Source organism: Cyprinus carpio, chromosome B23 (genome assembly GCF_018340385.1).
Source record: "Cyprinus carpio isolate SPL01 chromosome B23, ASM1834038v1, whole genome shotgun sequence".
Lineage (NCBI taxonomy): Eukaryota > Metazoa > Chordata > Actinopteri > Cypriniformes > Cyprinidae > Cyprinus > Cyprinus carpio.
In genome coordinates this window covers 24,190,687-24,216,433 of record NC_056619.1, presented here as the reverse complement: position 1 = coordinate 24,216,433, position 25,747 = coordinate 24,190,687, and the positions used below count along the sequence as shown (strand labels likewise).

Sequence of the window (25,747 nt, the reverse complement as noted above, 5' to 3'; positions counted from 1 at the left end):
AGGTAATATTCTCAAATGTGGCTCATCAAAACACATCACAGGTTTGAGGGTATTTGTTCTCACTAGAAATGTAAATACTTGTTCTGACAACAGTTTGATTGAATTATAATACTTTAGCTTATTTTGAACAGTGCTTATTTATATTCTATTGTAGTATTTAATGTATAGAATTTGAGTTTTTTATTTTAATTTTAGTCAAAGTTTAAGCAATTTTATGTGGTTTTTATTTTTATTCTATTTAGCATTAATTATTTATTTAAGTTTTTGGTAATTGTACTTAAACTTGTTTTATTTCAGAATAAGTTCAGATGTTTGTATAGTATAAGTTTTGCATCTAATATTTATTTTTTCAGCTTTAGTTGTAGTTAGATGACAAAAACAGCACTGATCGTGACGCAATTTCAGTGGTTTTGGATAGATTCATAATTATTCTCAAAAATATACTGAGAACATAAATATAACTGGAAACACAATGTATACTATATAAAGTTGAATATTGTCAATAAAGAAAGAAATTTAAGCAAGTTGATTATTAATCAAATAAAAAAGAGAATATTTCAGCAAACTAACACAAACAGATGTTAAAAAAATAGTTCACCTGAAAGTTAACATTCTGTCGTTCTTTACTCAACCTCATGTTGATCTAAACCTGCATGACTTTCATTGTTCGTTGGAACATAAGAGATATACTGAAAAAGGTTTCAGTGTTTTCTTTTAATGAAACTCAATGTTGTTTGAACCCCAGATTATCTTCTAATGTGTGCAGAAAAATAAAGTCACCAAGGTGAGTGAATGATGACAGAATAATCCTTTTTGAGTGAGCTAACTCTGTTGAATATGCTAAATAGATAATAATAGATCATATTGAATAGCATTCACTATCATAACTTGGAATATAGTGCTGGAATCTTACATCATATATGGTGCCTTTTTAATGCAACCCTTACCAAAAAGTAGTATACTTCAAGTTTATTTTATTAAGTATACTTAAGTAAAGTTCAAGTATATTTAGACTTTTTGTAAGTATAAGTTAAGTATACTTAAATGTCATTTTAAGTATATTTCTGAGAAGTACATAAAGCCCATTTCTGAGAAGTACATAAAAAGTAAACTAAAAGCATACTTTCCTATTTTTAGTTTAAAAGAAGTATACTAATAGCAAACTGGAATAAACTTTTTTTTTCGTAAGAGAAACCGGCTTCTGATCACAATATGTTTTCATTTATGTGGAAGAGAGCAGCTTGGACAGTCTTTAAAATATCCTATTTTATTTTCCACATACGGTTTTGGAACGATTTGCTGATTAAATGACTCAAATCTTTAATTTTTGGGAGAACTAATCCTTTAATATCATAGGTTCAAGGATACAGAGCTGCAGAACTATTCAGGTAATAAGATCATAATCAGATCAGCGCAGCCGCTAGCAACAGTAAATTGATGTCTCTCCGTCTAATCCTTTTAGAGCCGCACTAGCCATAATGCGGCTGGGATTCGTAGGCTTTGTTTCCGCACTCTGCTGCTTCCGAGAGGCTTCCATCTCCCACCTCCAGTCCATTTATCACCTGCCGAGATGTTCACCTCATAGAAGCACTTCTTTTCTTCCCCATCCTCCTAGAACAGATGCGACAATAGCTTTCTTTCAAATGAATGGAGGAACCCGTGGGTTTTAACAGCCGTTCCTGCAGTACAATAGACACACGATGCCTGGGAAGTGAAGCTGTGGTGTAATTTACTGCCTTAAACAGCACTTGCCATCCACAGACGATGCAGAATAATCAAAAATGTGTCTCACTGCACTCCGTTTCTCTGCTGTGAGGACATGACTCGGCTTTCTTTGCTTGTTAGGGAAGAATGTTTCTCAGCAAACTCATCTGATTGCCCATCCACACTTTAGTAAATGGACAGATGTGTTCCCTGTTCTCTCATATCTCACACGCGGTGAGCCGCAGATGTTGCTGCCTACACTGAAGGTCACTCGTCTTCAATTACTACTGTTTGCCTTCAGATACTGTGTATTAAAGCTCAAATCTAGAGATTGTAGAAATTTCAAATATGACTTCAGTATATCAGTTTGGTTCCTAAACCTAGGGAGTTGCCTACCTAGACAGCATTTTTAAGACATCATAGGCACTGTAGTAAAACAGAGTAAAAAATTTACTTTTTTATTTCTTAAAAGTCTAAAAAAAATGGGTGTAGTACCCAGTACTAGTATGTAGTATTTTATTTTAGTATTTCTTTTTACGTTTATTATATATTTACTCATATATACTGTAGCTCATTATGAAGAAGAATAGAGGGAGAAACTAATTTATAAAAAAAAAAAATGCACTATTGTACCTAATTCTAGTATAGTATATTTTAGTTTCATTGATGTATATTTATTATATCTTTACTTATATATAGTTCCTTATAAAAAAGTGATTGCAAAAAACAAAGGCTAATGAAAAAATGGACTGTTGTACCCAATAATGTCGATGTGGTATTTTAGTTTTTTATTTATATATTTTATATTGTGCTGTAATATTGTGTTGCTAGCTTAGCAACATCCTAAAGTGAAACTGTACTGGAATCAGTCCTCTTATACTAAGTTGGTTTGTTGGTCTACTTGCAGGTTTTAGCAAGGACCAGTTTAGGCTGGTTTAAACAGTTTTTCAGCATAGCTGTGAGTCTCTGTTGAAGCCTGCTATTTGTGTGCAGTATGCAGTTGCGGTCTATCTACAGCATTCCTAATCAGTCTGTTTCATTACGGATGCTTCCTTAGAAGGCAGGTTGTGAGACAGAGAGTTGCACAATCTATGTTAGATTTGATGCTTATTATTCAAATAAACAATATGAATATGTTCCTTCCTGTCTTTCTGACAGCATGCTTGCCAATCCCAAAATTAATACAGCAGTAAAGTTCAGAGAATTAAAGTGATACTGTCTGGCAGAGCGTCATCCGATAGAATTGCAGTTTCTTCATAATGTATTGCTCTTCTGATGTTTTCACAGACTCACCGCACCTGCTGTGTCTGTGTGTGTGTGTGTGTGTGTTTGCATCATGGCAGGTGTTACACGTTCGGGATAGGCCAGGGTGCGTGCAGAAGGCTGGTTTTAGGACTGGCCACTGTTTCCAGAGGCACAGCTGAGTTCCTGGCAGAAGGAGAACGACTGCAGCCCAAGGTCCTCATTTCCTCTGACATGTTTATCTTCCAGCGCAACTGCCTGCTATTTTGAATGTCACTGCAAAGCAATTACAGCAGCCATGTAAATTGTGGAGTGTCCAAATATATTAGCAATTAACAATTGGTTTTGTTTAGTCAAACATGAGTTAGGATAATAATCATAGCTGACATGCCTTCTCTCCCGGGTGTTTAATACTAGCATCTATATAGTTTCCATGTTTTATTTCTATAGACTGTGCTCTCTTGACTGAAACACTAGATAGTGTTTGACCTGGCGGTTATTTGTGTCTTTGGCAGATGATTAAGTCGCTGAAGAAGTCCATGACACCAGTACTGACTGACATCTCCATTGAGTGGCTGTATCCAGAGACAAAGGAGATCCTGCTCTCTCCAGTCGGGGCGACCTGTCTGTTCCCTGGTGACCGGCTGATTGGATACAGCGTGGTCTGTGATACCTCCAGATATCACTCCAACCCCAAATCAGTAAGTCATCCATCCATCTACAATTATTATAATATATTTTTATATTATTTATATACAGTAGTATTAATATTAATAATTATTACTATCAGTAGTAGTGTTATAATAGCATAAGTATTATTTAGATAGTTATTTTAAAATAAACTATTTTTTATTAATAATAATAATAATAATAATAATGTATTATTACTTATAAATAAATATATGATAATCTATTTGATAAATGTATTAATTAATAGTTATAAGTAGGGATGGGAACCGAGAACCGGTTCTTATTCAGAACCGGTTCTGTTTTTTGAAAAGAACCGGAACCGTGAGCAATTTCTAAGTTTCGGTTCCGAAAATAGTTCTGGTGCGACACTTGACCAAGCGCTGTGAGCAGCCTTCCGCCGGTGTTCTGAGGTTTTTCCCGTAAAGGATGTCACAAACCAAACAACAGAAACGCAGCAGTGACTTTTTAATTACTTTTTAATTACTGAGCACATTGATTCCAATGATGCGCATTCCGTATTTGAACACATGTTTCTCATGACTGTACACGCACTCGCGCCTTTGATAACAGTGCACGTTGTTTTGTCTGACTGTACATGTACCGGCAGCGCACAGCACCTGCCGCCACTAAATTACATTATACTTGTCCAATATTCTCATTAATATACATACTGACTTCAGCTTGGACCACTAAATAAATAGACTGCTATTGTTATGTAAGTATGAGGGTTAGATTATTTAGTATACAGGTCATTTCAAGAGTGATAAACAAAGTGATAGAAAATATTTATTTTTATGCATTTTAAATGTTTAAAAATGCGGAAACCACTCATTGCATCACACCATCTCCTGACTGCATTCTTATTTGTAAAATAGGGGCTTTATGAAGTGTGTGTATACATGGTTATAAGTATAAGTTTATATTTCATTAATTTAGGGAAATTAACAAGTGTTTTATCCTTCAAGGGACTATTTGGCCAACCAGCTTATTCCTGCTTGAAAAACAAAATGTTATTAATAGTGTAAAAAAACATCAACTTTGAAGCACATGCTGATTGATGGACTAGCATTACTCAACATTACTTACTACCTTCCAGCAACAGTACATTCAATGAAGGTAAAATAGTAAAAAAAATTATAATAGTTCATTTAAATGGAATCAGAACCAGAAAATGTGTATACTCTAATATATAAGTTGAATTTTGACATTGCCAACCTTTAAATTAAGTTGACAGTAAGTAATAAACAGTATTGAGCATTGAGTAGTTGAGTATTGGGCATTTTTCCTTACCACTATTTTCTAATAGTTGTTTATTTATTATGTATATATAAATACAAACACATGCATGTATATATTTAAGTATATATATATTAATGTAATATATTAAATATATTTATATATAATATAAAATAAAATAATCTAAAAATATAAATGTATATACATGTAAACATTTTCAAAATATATACTGTATGTGTGTGTGTTTATATATACATAATAAACAAACAGAGTACACATACATATATTATATAAACAAAAACTTTTATTTTGGATACGATTAATCACGATTAACCATTTGACAGCACTTATCTATATATATATATATATATATATATATATATATATATATATATATATATATATATATATATATATATATATAACTTTTATTTTGGATACGATTAATCACGATTAACCATTTGACAGCACTTATATATATATATATACTAAAAACACAACAATGCTTAATCTGTAATCATTTTTTTGTTATTTACAGTCATTATCTGAAAATACAAAATTTTGATATATTATAATATCACATTAGGCTTTTAATAAGTATAAGTATTATATTTTTTACTATATCATTTTAGTTAATGCAAATATAGATTTTAGAGTAAAACAAAAAGCTCTCAGATGTCTTTTCTCTGCTGTAACAGGACAAACGGAGGAGGTACAGCATGATGCGTTCCAATGAATCGGCCAGTTCAGTGTTCTATCACTCTCAAGAGGAGGATGCTGGGAAGGTTTCCTCTGACGGTCAGGGGCCACACAGGGACAATCAAGTTGGCTCGCTGTTTGACGGTTGCCAGGAGACCATGTCTGAGAGCAGTCCTGTCGTCACAGAGCAAGACATTATGGGTAAAGTACAGCTCCATACAGGGTAAACATGTATTTAAAAAGTAGTCCATACAAGATACAGAATTTTATTTTTTGGATGAACTATTCCTGATGTCTCCAGATGAAAGAGAGGTTTCTTCATGAAGTCAGCAAACATGAAGATAAATTGAGAAAAAACTAAAGAGAAAATGAGACAAATTCTTTTCTTTTCTTTTTTTCACACAGGAACTGACATAGCCACCTCTCCACGAAGACGTGCTTACAGCACCAATCAGATTGTAGATTACAACCCCATGAAGAAGGCCTACACCCCCAGTGATCCCAGCTCAGTGGTGGGCAAAAACCCTCTTAGAAGAGCAAAAGTCCAGGAGCTCATAGGACAGACACACCCTGACCACGGAGCTCAGTGGAAAATGGACTACCAGGTTGGTAAACGCTAAACCATAAGGCTTAAAATGTGCTACACAAGTCTGTGTATACAGAAGTTTTTTTGCAATGTAGGATTTTGTGCATCACTGCATTGTAAAATGTGTCTGAAAATGGTCAGTCGCCATTAGCTTTGGAGAACCAACTTTGGGCTTCAGACTGCATTAAAATTTTTACATAATTTGAAGTTGTTAAACTACATTACACTGCAAGCTCCAAACAAAAAAGTAACTACTGTAAGTACATTGGAACTACATAGATTATTATACTAACCAATTTAATCATAGCTGATGTTTGCAGTGTGGGGTTTTGTACTAATGAACACTCAATACATAACTAAAAAACATTGGTGAATCATTTTTGTGAATCAGTTCATTAAAATGACTCTTCTAAACAAACAATTTGACTGGAATGAATCAGACTTTCCTGAGCTTCATATGAAATAGGACCATTTAGGATGAACAGATTCACTAGAAAGTGTCACGGTCATCGGCTGGTGTGCCCTGGACAAGCACCAGAGGGCACCCTTAGGTCTGTTGGTGAGCACATGCTCCACCAATTATGCCATGTCTGTTGGTGAGCACATGCTCCACCAATTATGTGGTTTTTGGATGCTCCACCAATTATGCCATTTTTGGTCAAGATCTCCTTGATGCTGTCGAGGGGTTGGGTTTTATCTGGTCTGGGTGACTCTTTTGATTGGGAGGAGCTGGGGGATTTAGAAACCTGGACTTACTGGGAGGTGGTCTACTACTGTTGCCAGTGAATGGAGAGGCAACTGCTGCAGGAGGAGTGGGTTCCTCTCCCTGTTCTTCCCCCTTCCAAGCCTATGGCTATTCCCGCCGGGTCGCCTCATTCTTGGAAGAGGAGGAGGAGGAGAGTTCCTACTCTGTTGCCACATTTGGCAATTCCAGAGTCTTGTCCTGACATGGCCACCAGTCCGGAACCTCTTCACAAGATGGCCGCCAGTTCAGAGCCTCATAACAAAATGGCCACCAGGCCAGAGCCTCTTCACAGGATGGCTGCCACTCTAGAGTCTTGTCCTGACATGGCCGCCACACCTGAGTCTCGTTCCATCATGGCCGCCACTCCAGAGTCTCATCTCTTCATGGCTTCCTTTCCAGAGCCTCATCACAAGTTGGCTGCTAGTCCGGAACCTCTTCACAACGTGGGCCCAAGGCTAATGAGGCTGGTTTCCAATTTGGCGTATCCACCGCTGAGGTCGGTGCAGTCTACTGGCATCTCTATGGTGTTAACTAGTCTGGTAGTCCTGGAGGACCCGACCGCAGTAGTTCTGAATAACCTGCCTCAGGAGGTCCCTGAGCTCCCCACTCCTGAACAGTTGACCACAGAGCAGCCCACTCTCTCTGCTGCTGCCACGAAGGTCATCACCGAGCAGCCCACTCTACTTTTTTTCGGCCGTGGATGCTGCTACAGAGCCGCCTGATTTCACTGCTGCTGCCAACGTCAAGAAGGCTGTCTTCGCCTTTCACCTTAGGGCTGTTCTGCCGGCATGGGCCACTTTGGAGTTGGCTCCGGCTTCCTGGGAGCTTGCCTAGGAGTCCACTCAGGAACCTGCTTCAATCCAGGAGCCCTCAGAATCTACTCCAGAGCCTGCTTCAGTCCGAGAGCCCTCATAATCCACTCAAGAACCTGCTCCAGTCCAGGAGACTTCAGAGGCTACTCCAAGCCATGATTCTGCACCACCGTAGTGGTCTTCAGCCACACGTGCACCAATGTGCTGGTCTCTAGCTCCACCTGATCCATCATGGTGTCCTTCTGTACCGTCTGCTTTTCTGTGGTGGTCATCTGCTCCACCATGGGGATCCTTGGTCATGCCTGCTCTGCTGTGGTGGTCTTCTGCACCGCCATGGAGGACTTCAGCCTTCTCTGAGTGGCTGTGGAGGGCTTCAGCTCCACCCTGGTGGGCTTCAGCTGTGCATTCTCCGCCCTGGAGGACTTCAGCTCTGCATGCTCCGCCCTGGTGGGCTTACACTCCACTCTGGATAACTGCTCTGCCAGTGCTTCCTGGTCTACCTCTGGCTCCAGGCCCTCTTCTGCCACATGGGCCTGGCCCACCATCCCTTCCCATGGTCCGCCAGTCCACCTCCCTCCTGGACTTTCAGTTTTCTGTCTTGGACTGTGGAGTGTCTGGAATCCGTTCCTTAAAGGTGGGGGTTCTGTCACGGTCATCAGCTGGTGTGCCCTGGACGGCCACCAGAGGGCACCCCTAGGTCTGTTGGTGAGCACATGGCTTGTCAAAGTTTTTGTTGGTGCCATGTGCTCTCCTTACTTTGAAAGTGAAAGTGAAAGTCGTGACATTTGTCAAGTATGGTAACCCATACTCGAAATTGGTGCTCTGCATTTAACCCATCCAAGTGCACACACACAGCAGTGAGAAGTGAACACACCGTGAACACACACCCGGAGCAGTGGGCAGCTATATATCCAGCGCCCGGGGAGCAGCTGGGGGTTCAGTGCCTTGCTCAAGGGCACTTCAGCCATGGATATTGAGGGTGTTCAGTTCAGTTGTCTCAGCTGTCTGTCCTCATTACCTGCCCAACTTATTCCCCTTGTGTTTCCTGCCCTGTGTTGGTTCGTTGTCATTGATGGTGTTCCTGGCTGTGTTTTTGGATGCCAGTGAAGTGAGTGCTATATAGTTTTTCTCTCTTTGTTCAAATAAAGTTATTTTTTTGTTCTAACCTGGCTGTCTTGCATTTGGGTTCTGTCCACACCCCCTACACTACAGTACGTATAGCATGAAAGCGAGAGAACTGTTTAAGATCAACCGAATCATTTGAATGAATCAGATTTTCCAATACAACATACAGTATGAAAGACAAAGAACCATTTAAGATGAACTGATTCACTAGAATGAATTGGATTTCCCAATAAGATACACAGGAGAGAGAACTGTTCAGAATGAAACGATTCACTAGAGTTAATCAGATTTTCCCGCACTGTGAGATAAAAAATTATTTAGGATGAACCAGTTCACTAAAATGAATCAAATTTCCCAGTACCATATGAGAGAACTGTTCAGAATTAACTGATTCACTAGAATGAATCAGATTTCCCAATATAAAAAAGAGAGAATCATTTAGGACAAAGCACTTCACTATAATGAATTACATTTCCCATTATACAAAAGAGAAAACTTTGTAAAATGGACTTATTCATTAGAATGGTGATTCATAAACATAATGGGTCTTTTTTATGAATGATAATATCTTACAATACATATCCCAAGTAAGCAATAAACATAACTTGGAAAAAATCAGTAAACATTTGTATCTGTAATCCCCTTTGTGCTTGTGTGTGTTGACACAAAGCAGACGGCTTCTATTTAGGAAGTAGTTGTTTTCTTCAGAAGAAATATCTGTAGGCAGCCTTCGCCGTACCATCTGCTATAGACCAAGCATCTGCTATGATATGAGAAGAGCTGCATGGATTCAGCTGTTTGTTCCAAAGGGTTATTTGAACTCATTTCTGAACTCTGTGATGAGAATGTAATTTAATCTTCTTACCGCCACATCCACATAAATAGAGTTTAGTTTGCACAGCAAGCGGAAGATGACTTATAGTTTCCTGGACGATTAAGCAACGGAAGAATGTGCATAAAAGAAATATGTTTTCAGCTGGACACTTTTGTGATGCACACTCATGTGCTGAAATATAAATGCACCTTTGGAGTCTAGTGGGAGAAAAAAAGGTTGGCAGCCGTCAAAAAAGACGTGCCAGTGTTTGAAAAGGACTGAAATAATGAGGCCAAAAATATCCCTGACCTAGAGGCATATTAGGATGTAATCAAGACCACAACGGAGAGGTGGGCATCCTTTGTGACTGATAATAATGACCATACTCATTTCATGCATGACAGTTGAGCTGAATGGCAGTGGAAAACCCTCTCCATTTTCAACAGGCCTCCTGAGGAGACTTAAGAATGCTTGTATGCTTATTGTATGGCAGCTTTCCTAATAGACTACAGTACGTCTCTAGCTCTGTTTAGTAATGGCATTGCTCAACATTTTTGGTGGCCAACCTGTAATATATTTGTCAGGTTACCTACAATGTGCTTGAGTTATAAAATGTAAAATGTAACATGAGTTTAATTGGGTTTATTCAAACCAATAATATTGTATTTATTATTTATATTCACTGCCCGTCCAAAAAAAAAGTCACACACTGTAATATTTAGTTGGACTGCCTTTAGCTTTGATTATGGCACGCATTCGCTGAGGCATCATTTCGATAAGCTTCTGCAATGTCATAACATTAATTCCTGTCCAGAGTTGCATTAATTTTCCGCCAGGATCTTGTATTGATGACGGGAGAATCAGTCCGCTGTGCAAAGTCTTCTCCAGCACATCCCAAAGATTCTCATTGGGGTAAAGGTCTGACTCTGGACTCTGTGGTGGCCAATCCATGTGTGAAAATGATGTTGCATGCTCACTGAACCACTCTTTCACAATTTGAGCCCGATAAATCCTGGCATTGTCATCTTGGAATATGCCCGTGCCATTAGGGAAGAAAAAATTAATTGATGGAATAACCTGGTCATTCAGTATATTCAGGAAGTCAGCTGACCTCATTCTTTGGGCACATAACATAATCATCCATGCAGTAATTATCCAATGGGAGGATCTTAATTATTTGCTTAGTTAAATCCAGGTGGTGGCTTTTTTTGGACGGGCAGTGTATATATATGTCATAACATATATAATAACTAGGGCTGGTAAACGATTAAAATTTTTAATCTAATTAATTACATAAAGTGGCAACTTGTGAATCTAATTAATAGCAAATTAATCGCACATCAAAATTGGCTGAGAAATTACTCCCAAAAGATAAAGTCATTGTTGTGTAAAGCATCAAACAGACATTACAAATAGAAGCTTCAGCAAGAAATATTTAGTTTGATTCAAAACAAAATTTATTACATATACTCTTTTGGACCAAGAGGGTGAGTAAATAATGACAACATTTTTGGGTGGGTGAACTATTATATTATTATATTAACAGTTCTGCTTTGTCTTTATATTTTCATTGGCAAAACTGAGCAAAACAGACAACAGTTCTGCTTTGTCTTTATATTTTCATTGGCAAAACTGAGCAAAACAGACAACATGCATCTAAGAAATTAAATAAAACAAACAATTAAATGGGGAATTGGCTTTATTTAAATGTGATGAAACAGACAAGACAATATGTTCTTTGACGATGGGAAGTAATCCTCAGAACATTTTAGGCTTTACCTAAAACCAGGAGGGATGTGCTTCATGCCCGTGTAGGGAACTGGGCCACTGGTAGAGTTGCTTAAGGGGGCCATGGTTGAAAAATATAATAAAGTTTAATGAAATCACGTCCATTCTCGTTGTGCAGACGGCCAGGGAGGAAATATGTTTTTTTTTTTGTTATTATTAATATTTTTTTTTGGTTAAATATGTGTTTGATTTGTGTGTTGATTTTGTTTGGTTGGTTGTATAATTAATAAATTAAATAATTTTATTATTATTTAATATGATTTTTTTAAAGTAATATTTTGAGTAATTGCTTATTCCTCAGCATTCTGGCTTACAAAATAATGACATGTCCTGTATTCATCATTTCTATTTCATGACATTGTTTCTCAAATTCAATGAGTATACTTCCGCATTGCTGACACCCTGCCAAGAGACATACTGGATTTCCCGACACTTGTGTTTGTCGTCCAGGCACAATTAGTTCTGACAACTGTGACAAAACCCTTGATGGCCACGATAAAATTTCCAATGTCAGGCACACCGCCTCTCTCAGGCACCGCCTGGCCACGATAAAATTTCCAATGTCACGCTGTGACACTCTGCACTACAAGAAATTGCCCGTAGAAATCTTATCAAAAAGGGAGTGAGAAATATTACAGATTAGCTACAGCAATAACAAGAGTCCTTGATTTCCCCTCAGTGCATGCAATAATGACTTTAATGGTCCTTATTAGCTCTTCAGCAGGCATCAATTTTTCAATAACCAAATTGCCATTAGACCCAAGTGAACAGAAAGCCATGGCTGTAGGAGCTGGCATGGTTACGCCAACTCAAAGAATCACTGTGTTCATAAACTTGCTCTACATGAGGTGGAATACATTGGATTTCAATTTATGTTGCTTTCATGCTGGAAAGTACAATAGGAAACCTGCATGATGTGTACAGACATAGAAACACATTCAGACTTGTTAGCATTAGTGCCATTACTGTGGCACTTTGATTTTTCTTTAGTTCAAGAAACAAGCAATGAACATTTATAACTATCCTAAAGCCATCTCCATAGACCGATGGGTAAAAGATTTTGTCAGGTTATCTAAAAATGTGCTTCATATTGTACTTATGTGTTAAACTGTCAAAAAAATTCAAAAGAATAATATTAATATAAAAACATAACTATAATAATAATATAATATATTAATAATATTATTAATTTGTAAGTTAATTTTTATTTTATTTTATATATATATAAAAAAAAAAAAATATATATATATATATCTATATATATATATATATACTTATATATATATATATATATATATATATATATAATATATATATAATATATATATATATATATTTTATTTGTAAATTTATTTATCAATTATTTTTTAATATATTTATTCAGTAATGTTTAAAAATATTAACCACTAGCCTACAGTTTGCAATAATCTTATTTTATTTATTTAATTTTATTTATTTTATATTCCTGGAAAATCATGTGACACTGAAGACTGAAATAATGATTTTTTAAAAATATATTACATTTTAAAATATATTATAATAGTAAACAGTATACTTTAAAATTGCAGTAATATTTCAAAATAATACTGTTTTACTGTATTTTTCATCAAATAAATGCAACCTAGCAGAGCAAAAGAGACTTCTTTCAAAAACATTGAACAATCTTAATTATTCCAATATTATAGTGCATTATAGTGTTGTTTAAATATTAACATATTTAAATAATAACATTTATATTTTAATATTTGAATTTATTTATTTATTTGTTTTTTAAATATCATTTAAATGTTAACATTAACATTTGTATTTTAATATTATAGTGAAATTTAATTTACAGTTTTATTTTTAAATAATTTTAAATATAGGCAAATTAGGCATATTGAATCATTCAAAATATACAGCATAATATTTTATATGCCTATATTTATTATTATATTATGAGTGATAAGTGTTTGATATTATAAACCTATTTTCTATTTGTCTTGTACTTTTTTCCCAATAAATGAACTTACAAATACACACAGCTCTCTTAAAGGGAAAGCAAGTTTCAAAAGACATTTGAGTGCTCTTAGAAGATTAAATATTTTATAACTGTGCTTGAGTTATTGCTAGATGATGAACTAAATCTTAAAAAAAAATTAAATAATTTTTTTAAAAATTGCAAAAACAATTAAATATTCAATATTAGATGATAAATGTCTACATCAAATGTGCCATTTTGGACTAGGTAATTCAATTACAATGGCATCGCAGAGTGAGCAAAAGGACTAACGAACTGTTGCTCATTTCTCCATCAGCCACAGTTGGCCAGCCTGTGTGCCTCATCCTCAAGAGGACGTCCCATAACTGCTCACAAACCTCCAGCGCAGCAACCAGAGGGTCTCCAGGGGGAGTCTAAGGTGGATCAGACCCATCCCGGCCCAGTCGTGGAAGACGGCTCCAGGTCTTCAACTGACAGCCCTTCTTTAGGCAGCACCGGCGATGCAGGTTGGTCTTTCACTACAGTCCTCAAGTATGAGAACAAAGACATCAATTTCTGATGCATAATCTTAGCACTGCTTGGCCTCAGAGTTGTAACACTGTAATTTAAATACCCATAATCAGCTGCACAGTGTGGGCGTAGAGGCACTTAATGTTATACACTAAGCGCTGACTGAGAAACTACTCCTGAAAATGTTAATCAGTTGTAGTTGTAAAATCTTTATATATACAACAAAATAAAATTCAGTAGTGAATATGATTTTTTTCTGATTTCTTATTGCTCTAAACATTTTTCATCAGCTAGATATCACTCTTTGTTGAGTGTTGTGAGGAGTAAAAACTCCACAAGGTCGTACTGACATTTGTACATTTCTAAGTATAAAAGTTTAAAGTGGTCATATGATGCGATTTCAAGTTTTCCTTTCTCTTTGGAGTGTTACAAGCTGTTCGTGAATAGATGAGATCCCTAAAGTTACAAAGACTAAAGTCTCAAACCCAAAGAGATATTCTTTATAAAAGTTAAGACTCATCCAAGCCCTCCTAAAACGTCTCGTTCTAACACGCCCCCACATATCTACGTCAGTATGTTGGAAGAATTGCATAACGCCGCCCAGATGTTCACGCAAAGAAAGAAGGCGTAACTTTTATTCTCGCTGTAGTATTGTTGCCGCCGCCTCCATGTTGTGGAGATGCTGTGTGTTTTGTTGAGAAAGTGAAACTACTTTGTTTGGTCTTCCAAAAGAGGACAAAACTAGAAATCAGTGGTTAAGTTGTATCTACAACACTGTTCCAGAACAGTTCAACACAAATATTCAGATGTGTGCAGCGCATTTTACGGAGGACTGTTTCCTGGGAGAGTAGCCTACAATGTGTCTGTGGCACAAAGGTTGTTTCTATAAAGCGGGGCAGTTCCAACTTTGCAAGGACAGTCTGCCGCTTCTGACTCACAGTCTGTAAGTACGATTACATATGTAAAGGATTTGCCACTGACGATTCAAACGCGAGTTTTGAGCAGTATAGAGTAGCACTTGTTGTTTGACGTTTCTCAGATCACAAATGCAGACATGGTTTTATGTTTACGTGGCGTGATACGCAGCACAATGCATAAAAAGACAGTAAAAGTCATTATAATCAGTAATTATGTCTCCACTGGATGCAACAAATGCTTCGTTTGTATTGGGTTTTATTGGTTTTGTGTCGTCGTGCCGGGACACAGCATCACAGTATGGTAAGGGGCCTTACATTTCTGTCACACACTTGAGGTATTCGGCCAATCACAATGCGCTGGATAGCTGCCCAATCGACGTACACTTGCTTTTCACACCGATGAACTTTGTAAAAATCAACGTGTTTCAGAAGGCAGTGCATAGAGGAGAAACAATAATGTACAGTATGTGGAAAATAATATGTTTTTTGAACCTTAAACCACATAAACACATGGCATTACACCAAATACACCAAATAATGTTCTTTTTAGCAGCATCATATGACCCCTTTAAACTCCAAGTATTCAAATCTGGTATATGCATGGACTTTTCCGGAAATCTCTATAAAAAATTTTTAGACAGGTATAAAAAATATCAGCTTTGCAACACAGAAATAAATTACATTTTAAAATATATAAAGAACTGAAAACAGGTATTTTAAAAAGTAAATACCTACTTTTTAAAATACCTGTTTTCAGTTCTTTATATATTTTAAAATGTAATATATTTCTGTGTTGCAAAGCTGAATTTTCAGCATCATTACTCCAGACTTTCTTCAGTGTCACATGATCCTTCAGAAATCATTTTAATTTGCTGATCTGATGCTCAAGATTTTTTTTGTTGGTATTATCAGTATTGAAAACAGTTAAACTGTGATAAATTTTTAAAAGAACAAAGTTCAAAAGAACAGCATTTATTTGAAATCTTTTGTGACATAAATGACTTAACTGTCATTTTTAATCAATTTAATGTGTCCTTATTGAATAAATATATTTTAAAAAAATCATACTGACCCCAATCTTTTGAACAGTACTGTACTGTAAGATGATATGAGTTGCCAATAAATTTACATAAGGTTTTAGATGAGTTTTAGATGTTATTGATTTGTGTTTAATGTACGATAAAGTCTCTCAATTCATAACTTTTAAAGCACTGCCATCAAAACACAGCTTATGTAACTAATCCACAGTATTCAACAAAAAAATTACAAGACTGTCAGACTTTAAATCGCCTGCTGTGAGCAATTTTCCTGTCATTATTCATAATCCGTAGGTCTAGGTTTTTATAATGACTATCAGCTAATAGTTTTGTGCAATAAAAAAGATATTCAACCTAATTGCCTGTCAGTTATAATATTAAACAGCTACATGTTCTCAGATTCAGACATCTCACTCTTTTTCAGCACCATGAGAGTTGCATTTTTAAGACAGCGTGTCAAGTTTGAAGCAATTTCAAAACTAATTTTTAAAAACATTAAAGGGGTAGTTCACTCAAAAATGAAAAGTCTGTCATTAATCACGCACCCTCATGTCGTTCCAAACCTCACCATTAGAACTTTGTTCATCTTCGGAAAAACAAATTAAGATATTTTTGATGAAATCTGAGAGCTTTCTGACCCAGAACTACCATGTTCAAGGATCAAGATCAAGGTTTGTGAAAAAGTATTCTCGCAGCTTCATCAAATTAAGGTTGAACCACTGATATCACATGGACTATTTTAACCATGCCCTTACTACCTTTCTGGCCCTTGAACATGGTAGTTGTGTTGCTGTCTATACAGGGTCAGAAAGCTCTTGGATTTCATCAAAAATAACCTAATTTGTGTTCTGAAGATGAACGAATGTCTTACAGGTTTGGAATGTTAATTTTTGGGTGAACTATCCATTTAAGACTTTATCCTCCTCTAGCTGTTTTAAAGCATGAACATACCCTAAAAATGCCATCTCAACCAAATCTGTTGTACCTTAATTATATGTGGTTCCTTTAAGCAACCCAACAACTAGTTGATTTTAAAAATATAAAAATTTAGCAGTTTTAACTTGTCATTATACACTCAGTCAACTGGTCTCTGATGTTTTCAGCAGGAAAAGCATCTGTTAATACTCTGAATATTATGTTTACCTTCTGTGCGTTTTCGAACAGATGGCTACACTCATCAGCTTTGCGAAGTCGAAACGCCCCAGGATCCTCACGCACCAGAATTCAAGGCCAGTCACGGAAAGGGAGATTGCAAAGCGGTCATATCAGGACTGCTGTGCGGGAAGCCCGTGAGATGGGAGGTGGCTTTTGACATCCAGCCTTACCTGAAAGGCCGAGAGCGGGAGGAGAAAGTTCACGAGGACCTGTGGAATGAAACCTTCCATCACCTGGCAGGACGCTCCATCATTCAAGACTTTGAACACATGGCAGAAAAAGAGTGTGAGATTGAGCATGGTAAGGTCAATTACCAAATATTAAAACATCCAACTTGCTTTAATATCTAACCAAATCCCTCTGTGTCATTTCTTGTAGGTTCTGGGAGAAGGTACCAACTTTATGCCATCCACACAAGCAAAGCCTGCAACACCTTGAGCAAATATACAGCGCTTGTACCTATCGATCTGGACAGCAATGAATATTTGCCCACCTGCATTGAGTATAGCCATCCCGGTAGGTCATTCTTCTAATTCATCTGAGCTCACAATGTCTGGCAGTTGCAATCATTACGTCAAAGACACTCTTCTCAGGAAGAAGAAAACAGGAGGAGAGCGGGGAAACAGATGAAGCAGTTGCTCCTGGCTTAAGCATACAATTAGATTATTGTAATGACTCCTTGTGTATTTGTTTATCTCCAGGGGAGGATCATAAACGAAGTTCGCACTGCAGTTCTCGTTCCAGCAGCAGGAAGAACCGTGCTTACTCTGTGGGTCTGGGTCGCTCGCAATCAGGAGGTTTGCCTGGGCAAGATGATGCAGCGTTATGCTACAGTAAGACTGATAACAAAGTACTGACAATTGGCTTGTTTACAAGTGTGGAGTAAAAAATTGCTGAATTATAAAAGACTTGATTTGTATATTGCATGAAAGAGACTAAAGCTTGGTTTGATTTCACTTCTTATTCTTTCATTTTTTTCTGGCTGTGAGTCTATGGCAATCCCTAGAAACAAGTTATGTAAAGTTATGAAATTTGACACATTTATTGAGGAGAGTAACAACTTTTGTCATATCCAATTTTAAACTCTCTAGTGCCCTCAACAGGTTAGCGTTCACATATTTTTGCCGTTAGACTTTGAGTCAGACAATCTTGAAACTAAAGACTTTTGATATATGAAACTGCTTAATGCATTAACATTTCTGATGGTGAGCTTTAGTTTTCCAATGCTTTGGTCTATTGAATGCATTGGGTGGCAATGACATTTGGCACCCAAGCAGTTTATTGACAGTGCCACTGATTAAATGTCACAAAAATGCTCAAAAACCTAAATTTGGGATAACTTGGCCTACAGTCAAATATGTATATGATTTGGGGGAATTTTGGACAGTTTCACATAGTATTTTGTGTACAGTCCTCATTGACAAACTATCAAATCTTCACCAGAGATCCAGTAGCCTCACAAAACTGAACCAAAAACACCCACAAAACTTAATATACAGTATAATATATATATATATATATATATATATATATATATATATATATATATATATATATATATATATATATATACACACTCTGCTAATGAGTCTGGGATCAGTACATTTAAAAAAAATAAATTAATATTTTTATTCCGTAAAGTTGGTCAAAAGTGACAGTAAAGACATTTATGTTACAAAATATTTCTATTACAAATAAATGCTGTTATTTTTACAAATGTAAAATGCATCACAGTTTACAGATAAATATGAAGCAGCCAATAAGAAATGTTTCTTAAGCACCAAATCAAAAATATTAGAATGATTACTGAAGGATCATATGACACTGAAGACTGGCATAATGATGCTAAAAAAATCAGCTTTACATCACAGGAATAATTTACATTTTAAAATATGTTAAAATATATAGAAAACTACTTTTACTAAACTCTCCAGCAGGGGTCCTATGAACAAACAAATGTGCATGTTATTGTAAAATCTTCTTGAGTGCAAATAAACTATCATCAGCTCAGACCCATTTACAAACCAGCTTAGATGTGATTACTTAATGCTAGTTCAGATAACAGCTTTCATTCCAAACCGATGTCAAAAGGACTTACAAAATGCTTCTTTACGTAGACGATTCATCCCAACCCCCCAACAAAACCTCCTCATCCTCCAGCTGGGAACGATGTAGCTCTTCTGAAGGTACTTTTCTCTAACTGTCTGCATCACTTGGTTACTTCGGTTATTATAGTCTTGCAGGTGTTTAAGCATGTTAAGCAAACACGGCAGCGTTAATCACTCAAGTTTGTAACTGCTGAATTAATTAATTAGATTTGACCTAGAGGTGCATAGGCGAGTTTGAGTGTTTTTTGCCTTTGAGTGCAGTGTATTTGTTTGTGTGTGTGTGCTGGGCCAAAGAAATCATCAGAATCCAACCTGCTCTTTCTTTCAGCCTCTCAAAGGAGTCCATCGGTGACCTCCGACCACTCGCAGAGATCAGTCGAGAGCCTTTTCTCCGCCAGGTGGGTGTTGACAGAGGGAACGAGATGGGGGAAAGAGTGAACAACATCCACAAATCAAGCTACACTATTAAAAACACTGTAATTCACAGAATACAAATGAATAATTCAGCAGTTTGCATTGCTCCTGCGCCATTGTTCATGAGTCGAATTTGCATTTTGATTGCTTTTGGTAGTCTGTTGGGTGCATGTAATGAGTTCAACTCTCAGAGAAGACAGACATTCATTACTTATTAAAAAAATTAAAGACAGGGGATGCGTAGACTGACAATACGACATATTTGCGCAGGTATTTAGGCTATTTTGTAATCATTTTGTTGTTTAATTTTTTGTGAGGTACATAATGCTTTGCTACAATTAAATGAATCAGTTTGACAATTATCTTCTGGCAAGTGTTTGCTCTCTTGACGTCAAAGGTTTTGCTATTAGCATTTTTCTTTTTAAACAATTAGTCTAAACTTCTTGAGTATGAAGTGAAGGATACTCCAGCCAGAAGGAGTGTGAAAATTAAAGGATGTTAGCGCTTGGCTTTAAAAAACACTGACATCATATGCAGAGGGTAAATTAACTGCAGGGTGAATACTGTATCACTGAATACTATAGGCTTAGCTCATAAATATTAATGACTGTTATGAATATGAATTAGGATAGCACCAATGGTTTTACAATCATCTAAATAAATAGTTTATGTATTAATATTTGATAACTAATTGGTCCAAATTCGGCCTGGATTATATCATAATACCATTCAAATAACTATATATAAGTGCATAAAAACAAAATTTTAAACAAAAGATAGATAGTACTCCAGACACCAAAATAAACACTTCCCTTTCATGTCTGGAATCTCTTTCACAGTTTTACCTCTCGCTGTCAATTGAAATGTCAGCCGAACTAATGACCAAAACGTGAGGAGCGGTGCTATCAGGGATGTGTACACACCCCGCAAATTAAAGGATGCGAAGGGGCAGATTTCACCAAGAAAAAGAACTTTAGACGTGTCTGTGCATTTAATGACGACAGTGAGCCACCGGAGTAAAAGGTGTTGTTTCGTTTTGCCTCCAGCAAGCTGAGCCTGAGCAGGACACGTCTCCTGACAAAAGCAGCCAGGGGCTTCATGAGCCGGTCGCAGAGCAAAATCAGCAACTCCGTGGGAGAGAGCGAAAATGACAACAAGGACTACATCCCTCTGGTTTCTGTCGCCATATTCTGCTTTCAAGATGTTGATGCTCTGTGGTTTCAGTAGAACGTACATTTCATTTAAAACTATTTCTATCCTAACCTGAGGGGGGAGGTTATACTCTGGGTTCAGGCCAAAATTCCGAGCTCGGACCCCTCCCCTTTTGGACAGCACGCCAAATGCCCATAACTTTTACTCTGTTTATTATATGTAAGTGTGAACTCGTGAAATATTTTTAGTGCTGTTAAGATACATTACTGTATATATATAACAAAGTGCTTGACAAACTTCAGCTAGTAATAAGGTCATTGTGTGTATTGCATTCACTCGCCTCATAACCTATAAATAGCTGGTCAGTGCACACAAAGGCAGTCTTCTTTACGTATAGTGAGTAATACATCTGTTGACATTTAACAAGCACCGATCAATATCCCATGATCTCTTTAGTCTGGTTAAATGAGATGTACTATTTGAGAATACTATATTGGTCATAGCAATTACTCAAAGTAAATGGTGATGAGGCGTAATAAAATCAGTAGAGTGTATTTTTAAGGCTAATGTAATTGACAATGCCTAAAGACCTTAAATGGCTCATTGAAGTTCCGTCTCTGAGATTGTTATATGTTTAAGCACTGATTAAGTAGACATTATGGTTTCTACTTCCTGTTGCAGGTGTCATTGCAGCTGTCCTGTGGGGCGTTCATGTTGGACAATGCCTTGTGTGATGCCATCAATGTGCCCATGGACAAGCTGAAGTGGACGTCGCCCTTCACCAGCCACAGACTCAGCCTTACTCATGTGTCCCACTCCAGCTCCCGGCGCTCCGAGAGTCTGGAGGTCCACCACGGCTCCTCGCCTCCTCCAAAAGACTCAGACTTCAACTATGAATGTGAGGAGTTGGTATCCCGCACATCTTCATCCTCATTCCAGGCCCGAAGCCCTCGGATGGAGGGCGAGCCTTCGTTGTTGAGCGGCTTCTCGTCGATGTCGACCGAAGCCCCGCCATCGCCTATCAACTCTTTGTATGACAGCGGACGGGGGTCTGAGTTCGAAATCACGGAGACGCCCCTGCCAGGTTCACCCGGGATCCTGCGAAAGGCCGTGCAAGACCCCGAGGGGATGGTGTGGGCGACTGCTGTTGCTCTGGCCTGGCTGGAACACAGTTCGGCCAGTTATTTCATCGAGTGGGAGATGATCGCCGCCAAGGCCAGCATGTGGCTAGATGAACAGATCGTCCCAGAGGGCCGAGACCTGGCGTCGGTCAAAGCCACAGCCAATCAACTCTTCATCATCCTCAGACACTGGGACGAGAACCTGCAGCTCAACATGCTCTGCTACAACCCCAACAGCATGTGAGGCCTGATAGGGTAGGGATGAAACTTCAAACTATGCGAAACGAGGGTATTACTCGCCTTGAGATGTTTTAATGTTTATTCTGTGGGTTTCGTTTTAGTTTTATGAATAGAAATCATACCAGTATTTCATCCGCCCGAAACAGGCCAGAAACATACTCTGCACAGGTACGTAGATACCAATGTATTGCAAACATCCTATTGTATATATGTAGCAGTAACAAACCTGTAAAAGACTGTATCTGTCTCCTATTGAAAAAATATTACAGGAAGTTAAAAAATTATTCACAGTTGTGAGGAAAGTTGTAGTTGTAAGAAATAGATGCAACTGAGTGTTATTTTATTATTATTTATTTGCAGTATTATTATGGTTTTTATTAGGATTTTATATTAGTTAATTTTTATGTTTTATTTTTTATTTACATTGTATTTAATTTTTAGTCATTTTAATTTTAGTCATTTTTGTAGGTTTTTTTATCTTACTATTTAGGTTTAATTTATTTTTATTTACTTTTTTTTTGTTAGTAATTTTAGTGTTTTAACATAAAACTTATTTCTGTTAGTTGCCAACATTTGTATTTTTTCTTTAGTTTATGTTTTACATCTAATTTGTATTTTATTTTATATTTTATTTTATTACTTTAGCTTTATTTCAATGGACAAAAATGTTTGTAAAGGTTTTTAGTTTTAGGAAATGATAATAACCCTGTTGCGACAACAAGAAATATTCACAATTGTGTGATAAAGTTAGGGGTGTCCCCAACTAAAGATTTTCATAGTCGAATCGGAATTTTCGATTCTTGTCGATATTCGACTGATAGTCGAATCATATGTTTGGGGGCGGGGCAAAATACATCGAGTCAATTCAGACACTGGACAGCCATAATTAGCCTACTGATGTTAACACACAGGGAAAATGTGTAACGAACGCCTCGCAGATACAGTCGGGGTAAATAATGTTTTATGTTTTGATTAAAAGATAGTTAACACAAAACAACAGGCGAAACCCTAACAATTCACAATTTATTTTTTACAATAGTGCTCTCATTATAACGTTAGTCTATATGACAGTAGTTATTAATGTTCTGCATTTCTGTTTTGAGCTGCGCGTGCTGAAGAAGACCAGTAGAGTGACGCATTTGATAGCAAGTTTTTAATCAATGGGATTAAACTCATCATTTCATATAGAATACGCTTCGTTATTTATACAACATAATGTAGAACTTATAGGCTATCTGCAAAAAGGGCCCGAATGCTCATGAATGTGTCTGCGTTGCTCTGAAAGAACTCCTTTTGTGGATGCGTTCTTCACGCAAGAACGTGCAGAAACACGGCAGCTAAACTCTAAAAATTCACAGTGTTTTATTATAATGGTGTTCTCATTATAATAGTATGTGTATGACAGTCCCAGTCATAGTTATTAATATTCTGCGTTGTTGTTTGTCCTGCTCGTGCTGTGTGCTGAGGAGATATATATAGAATAATATTATACAATGAAGCGCTTGACTCAACAAAATGCATCTTATATCAGGTAAATAATATATCCACAATATATATAAACCGGCTGAAATGTTTTGAAATCACTTGTACCCTACCTGAGCGAAAAAAATCCACTCTCTGCCTGTGTCAGTTTGAGTCTTGTTAAAGATTTAAATCCCTGCCGCCTCTGTCGGTCACGGATTATGGAAAGTGAAGCATAAATCTATATGGGGTGGTTGGATATATTCACGCACTTTAAAATATTTATTTGAAGCTTATTTCTTTTCAGATTCTTATTTATAGCTTTATCATAATAGGCTGTATATTAACTTGTTGGGAGAAAACCCGTAATTCTATGTGAAATCAGACATTTGAGCTCCCCCACACAGTCAAAGTGGCATAATCATAACACCCCACGAATATTCGACTGTGAGATTGGTAGTCGAATCAGGCTCCTCGAATCGAAGCATCAAATCGTTGACTATTCGGGGTCACCGCTTGATAAAGTTAAGAGAAACAAAGTTGCAGTTGTGAGATATTAAGTCAAAATTATCAGATATTGTTTCAATTACGAAAAAATTAAAAATTGTCAAAATTGTAAAATAAAAAGGTGCAATTACAAGAAAAAAAGTCACAATTCTTTTTAGAATTTTTGCATTCTGAGGTGGAAACAGACTTATGTACAAACTTCAGTAATTGAGAGGGAATATTGTTTTATTGTTTAATATTTGTACCAATTAATTCAATCACTGTTTTATTCATTTGGAAGTAACTAGGAATTAATGAGAGTAAAGAGGTGCAATAGCACCCCTTGTGGTAACATTGACAATGCAACTCGTACTTGTTGAATTCTGAATCGACACATTTCAAAACTGTGCAATCGAGTTAGCATGCTGTAGCTAGAAGTGTTTACATTCACATATTTGCGTAGAGTATATTTCGGGCCAAACACCACCCACAAAATTTGCATGTCTTTGCAAGATCGTTTGAATTTTTTATCTTGTCTCTTAAATAATGATGTGCATATGGTTTAATAAATTGTCTGGTTGCTGCTTTGGAAGATTTTGTACCATAAACATTAATCGTACAAAGCCTAATAGTGACTTGTTCATTAGTTTGCGTGGTTGACTGCTACTGTAGCTATATGTGGCATTACAGGCTGTTTTAGCTGTCAGAGGATCCAGTGACTTATAAGATGCAGATACATGTATAACATCATGTAATGTACATTCGTTTGCCTTTACGATCGTTAAAGATGTCAAATCATCGCTGGAACAACACTTTCGATTGCTGTAAGTGCTCTCCAGTCTTAAGTGCCTAACCCTGCAGATCTTTCCAGACTGTTGATATGAACGTTGTACTGTTACCGCAATGCGTAATTGATTATTTTTTCATTTTGCTTATTATATTTATCGCTGTGTATGTATTATTATAGTACTTTGTTGATGTCAGTTCAAAAATTGTACAGAAAAAATTCTAAACGATTGGCTGTAAATATATGTTTAAAAAAGTAGCCTAAATGAGAAAATACAGAAGCTAGTGTATCTCTCGGTGTATCGCACTGGTTTATTTCATTATTGTACATATTACTCCTCAGGTATTGCTTTTGAGTACTGTTGTCTAAGTAGATAAATAAGTGGTTTGTGGAAAGATCTTTCATCTCAAGGTTCTTTTCAGATCAAACCTCTCTTATGCTCTTGTGACGTGGCAGCTGGTTTGTGAAAAGTGCATTACGTCGGTCAATTGTACTAAATACTTAAGTGTCGAATTCTCTTCAAGTCATATGTACTTGCTAGTGCAATGCTGTACTGTGTAACTGCATGTAATAAAGTTAATTGTATGAAAAATTGGGTCTCTTTATTTCCACTATATAGGACAAATATATAAAATCAGTCTGGCTCCATTCACACTGACAGTGATTTGCAGCCACAAAACTATTGGACATCATGCAGTTTCGTTGTGTATTGATGGTTTTGGATGTCAATAATAGTGACTGAGTTTTATGCAAATATGTAATGATGATGCAATGCAGTCTACCTAGCAACCTCCATCAATTTAAAGGAATAAGTCAAAATGTACTATTCTGTCATGATTTATTCACCCTCTTGTTGTTCTAAACAGGGTTATTTCAGTGAACTAAAGCAATCCATTAAAAATGTTACTTGTACAATAAAGTAAAAATGAACAAAATA

General features: G+C 36.7%; 1 protein-coding gene across 1 annotated transcript in view; it reads left to right on the top strand.

The window, feature by feature from the left end:
* vwa5b1 (von Willebrand factor A domain containing 5B1) overlaps positions 1–22,531 on the top strand; it is a 44,019-nt gene extending 21,488 nt beyond the window's left edge. The window contains exons 11-22 of the mRNA XM_019070625.2: positions 3,048–3,162; positions 3,462–3,647; positions 5,571–5,772; positions 5,977–6,176; positions 13,739–13,928; positions 17,051–17,341; positions 17,420–17,557; positions 17,743–17,874; positions 19,159–19,227; positions 19,478–19,547; positions 20,610–20,736; positions 21,397–22,531. Of these exons, the coding sequence (XP_018926170.2) occupies positions 3,048–3,162; positions 3,462–3,647; positions 5,571–5,772; positions 5,977–6,176; positions 13,739–13,928; positions 17,051–17,341; positions 17,420–17,557; positions 17,743–17,874; positions 19,159–19,227; positions 19,478–19,547; positions 20,610–20,736; positions 21,397–22,080 (2,404 nt within the window). The 3' untranslated portion in view covers positions 22,081–22,531. The remainder of the gene's footprint in view (positions 1–3,047; positions 3,163–3,461; positions 3,648–5,570; positions 5,773–5,976; positions 6,177–13,738; positions 13,929–17,050; positions 17,342–17,419; positions 17,558–17,742; positions 17,875–19,158; positions 19,228–19,477; positions 19,548–20,609; positions 20,737–21,396) is intronic.
* The last annotated feature ends 3,216 nt before the right edge of the window (positions 22,532–25,747 follow it).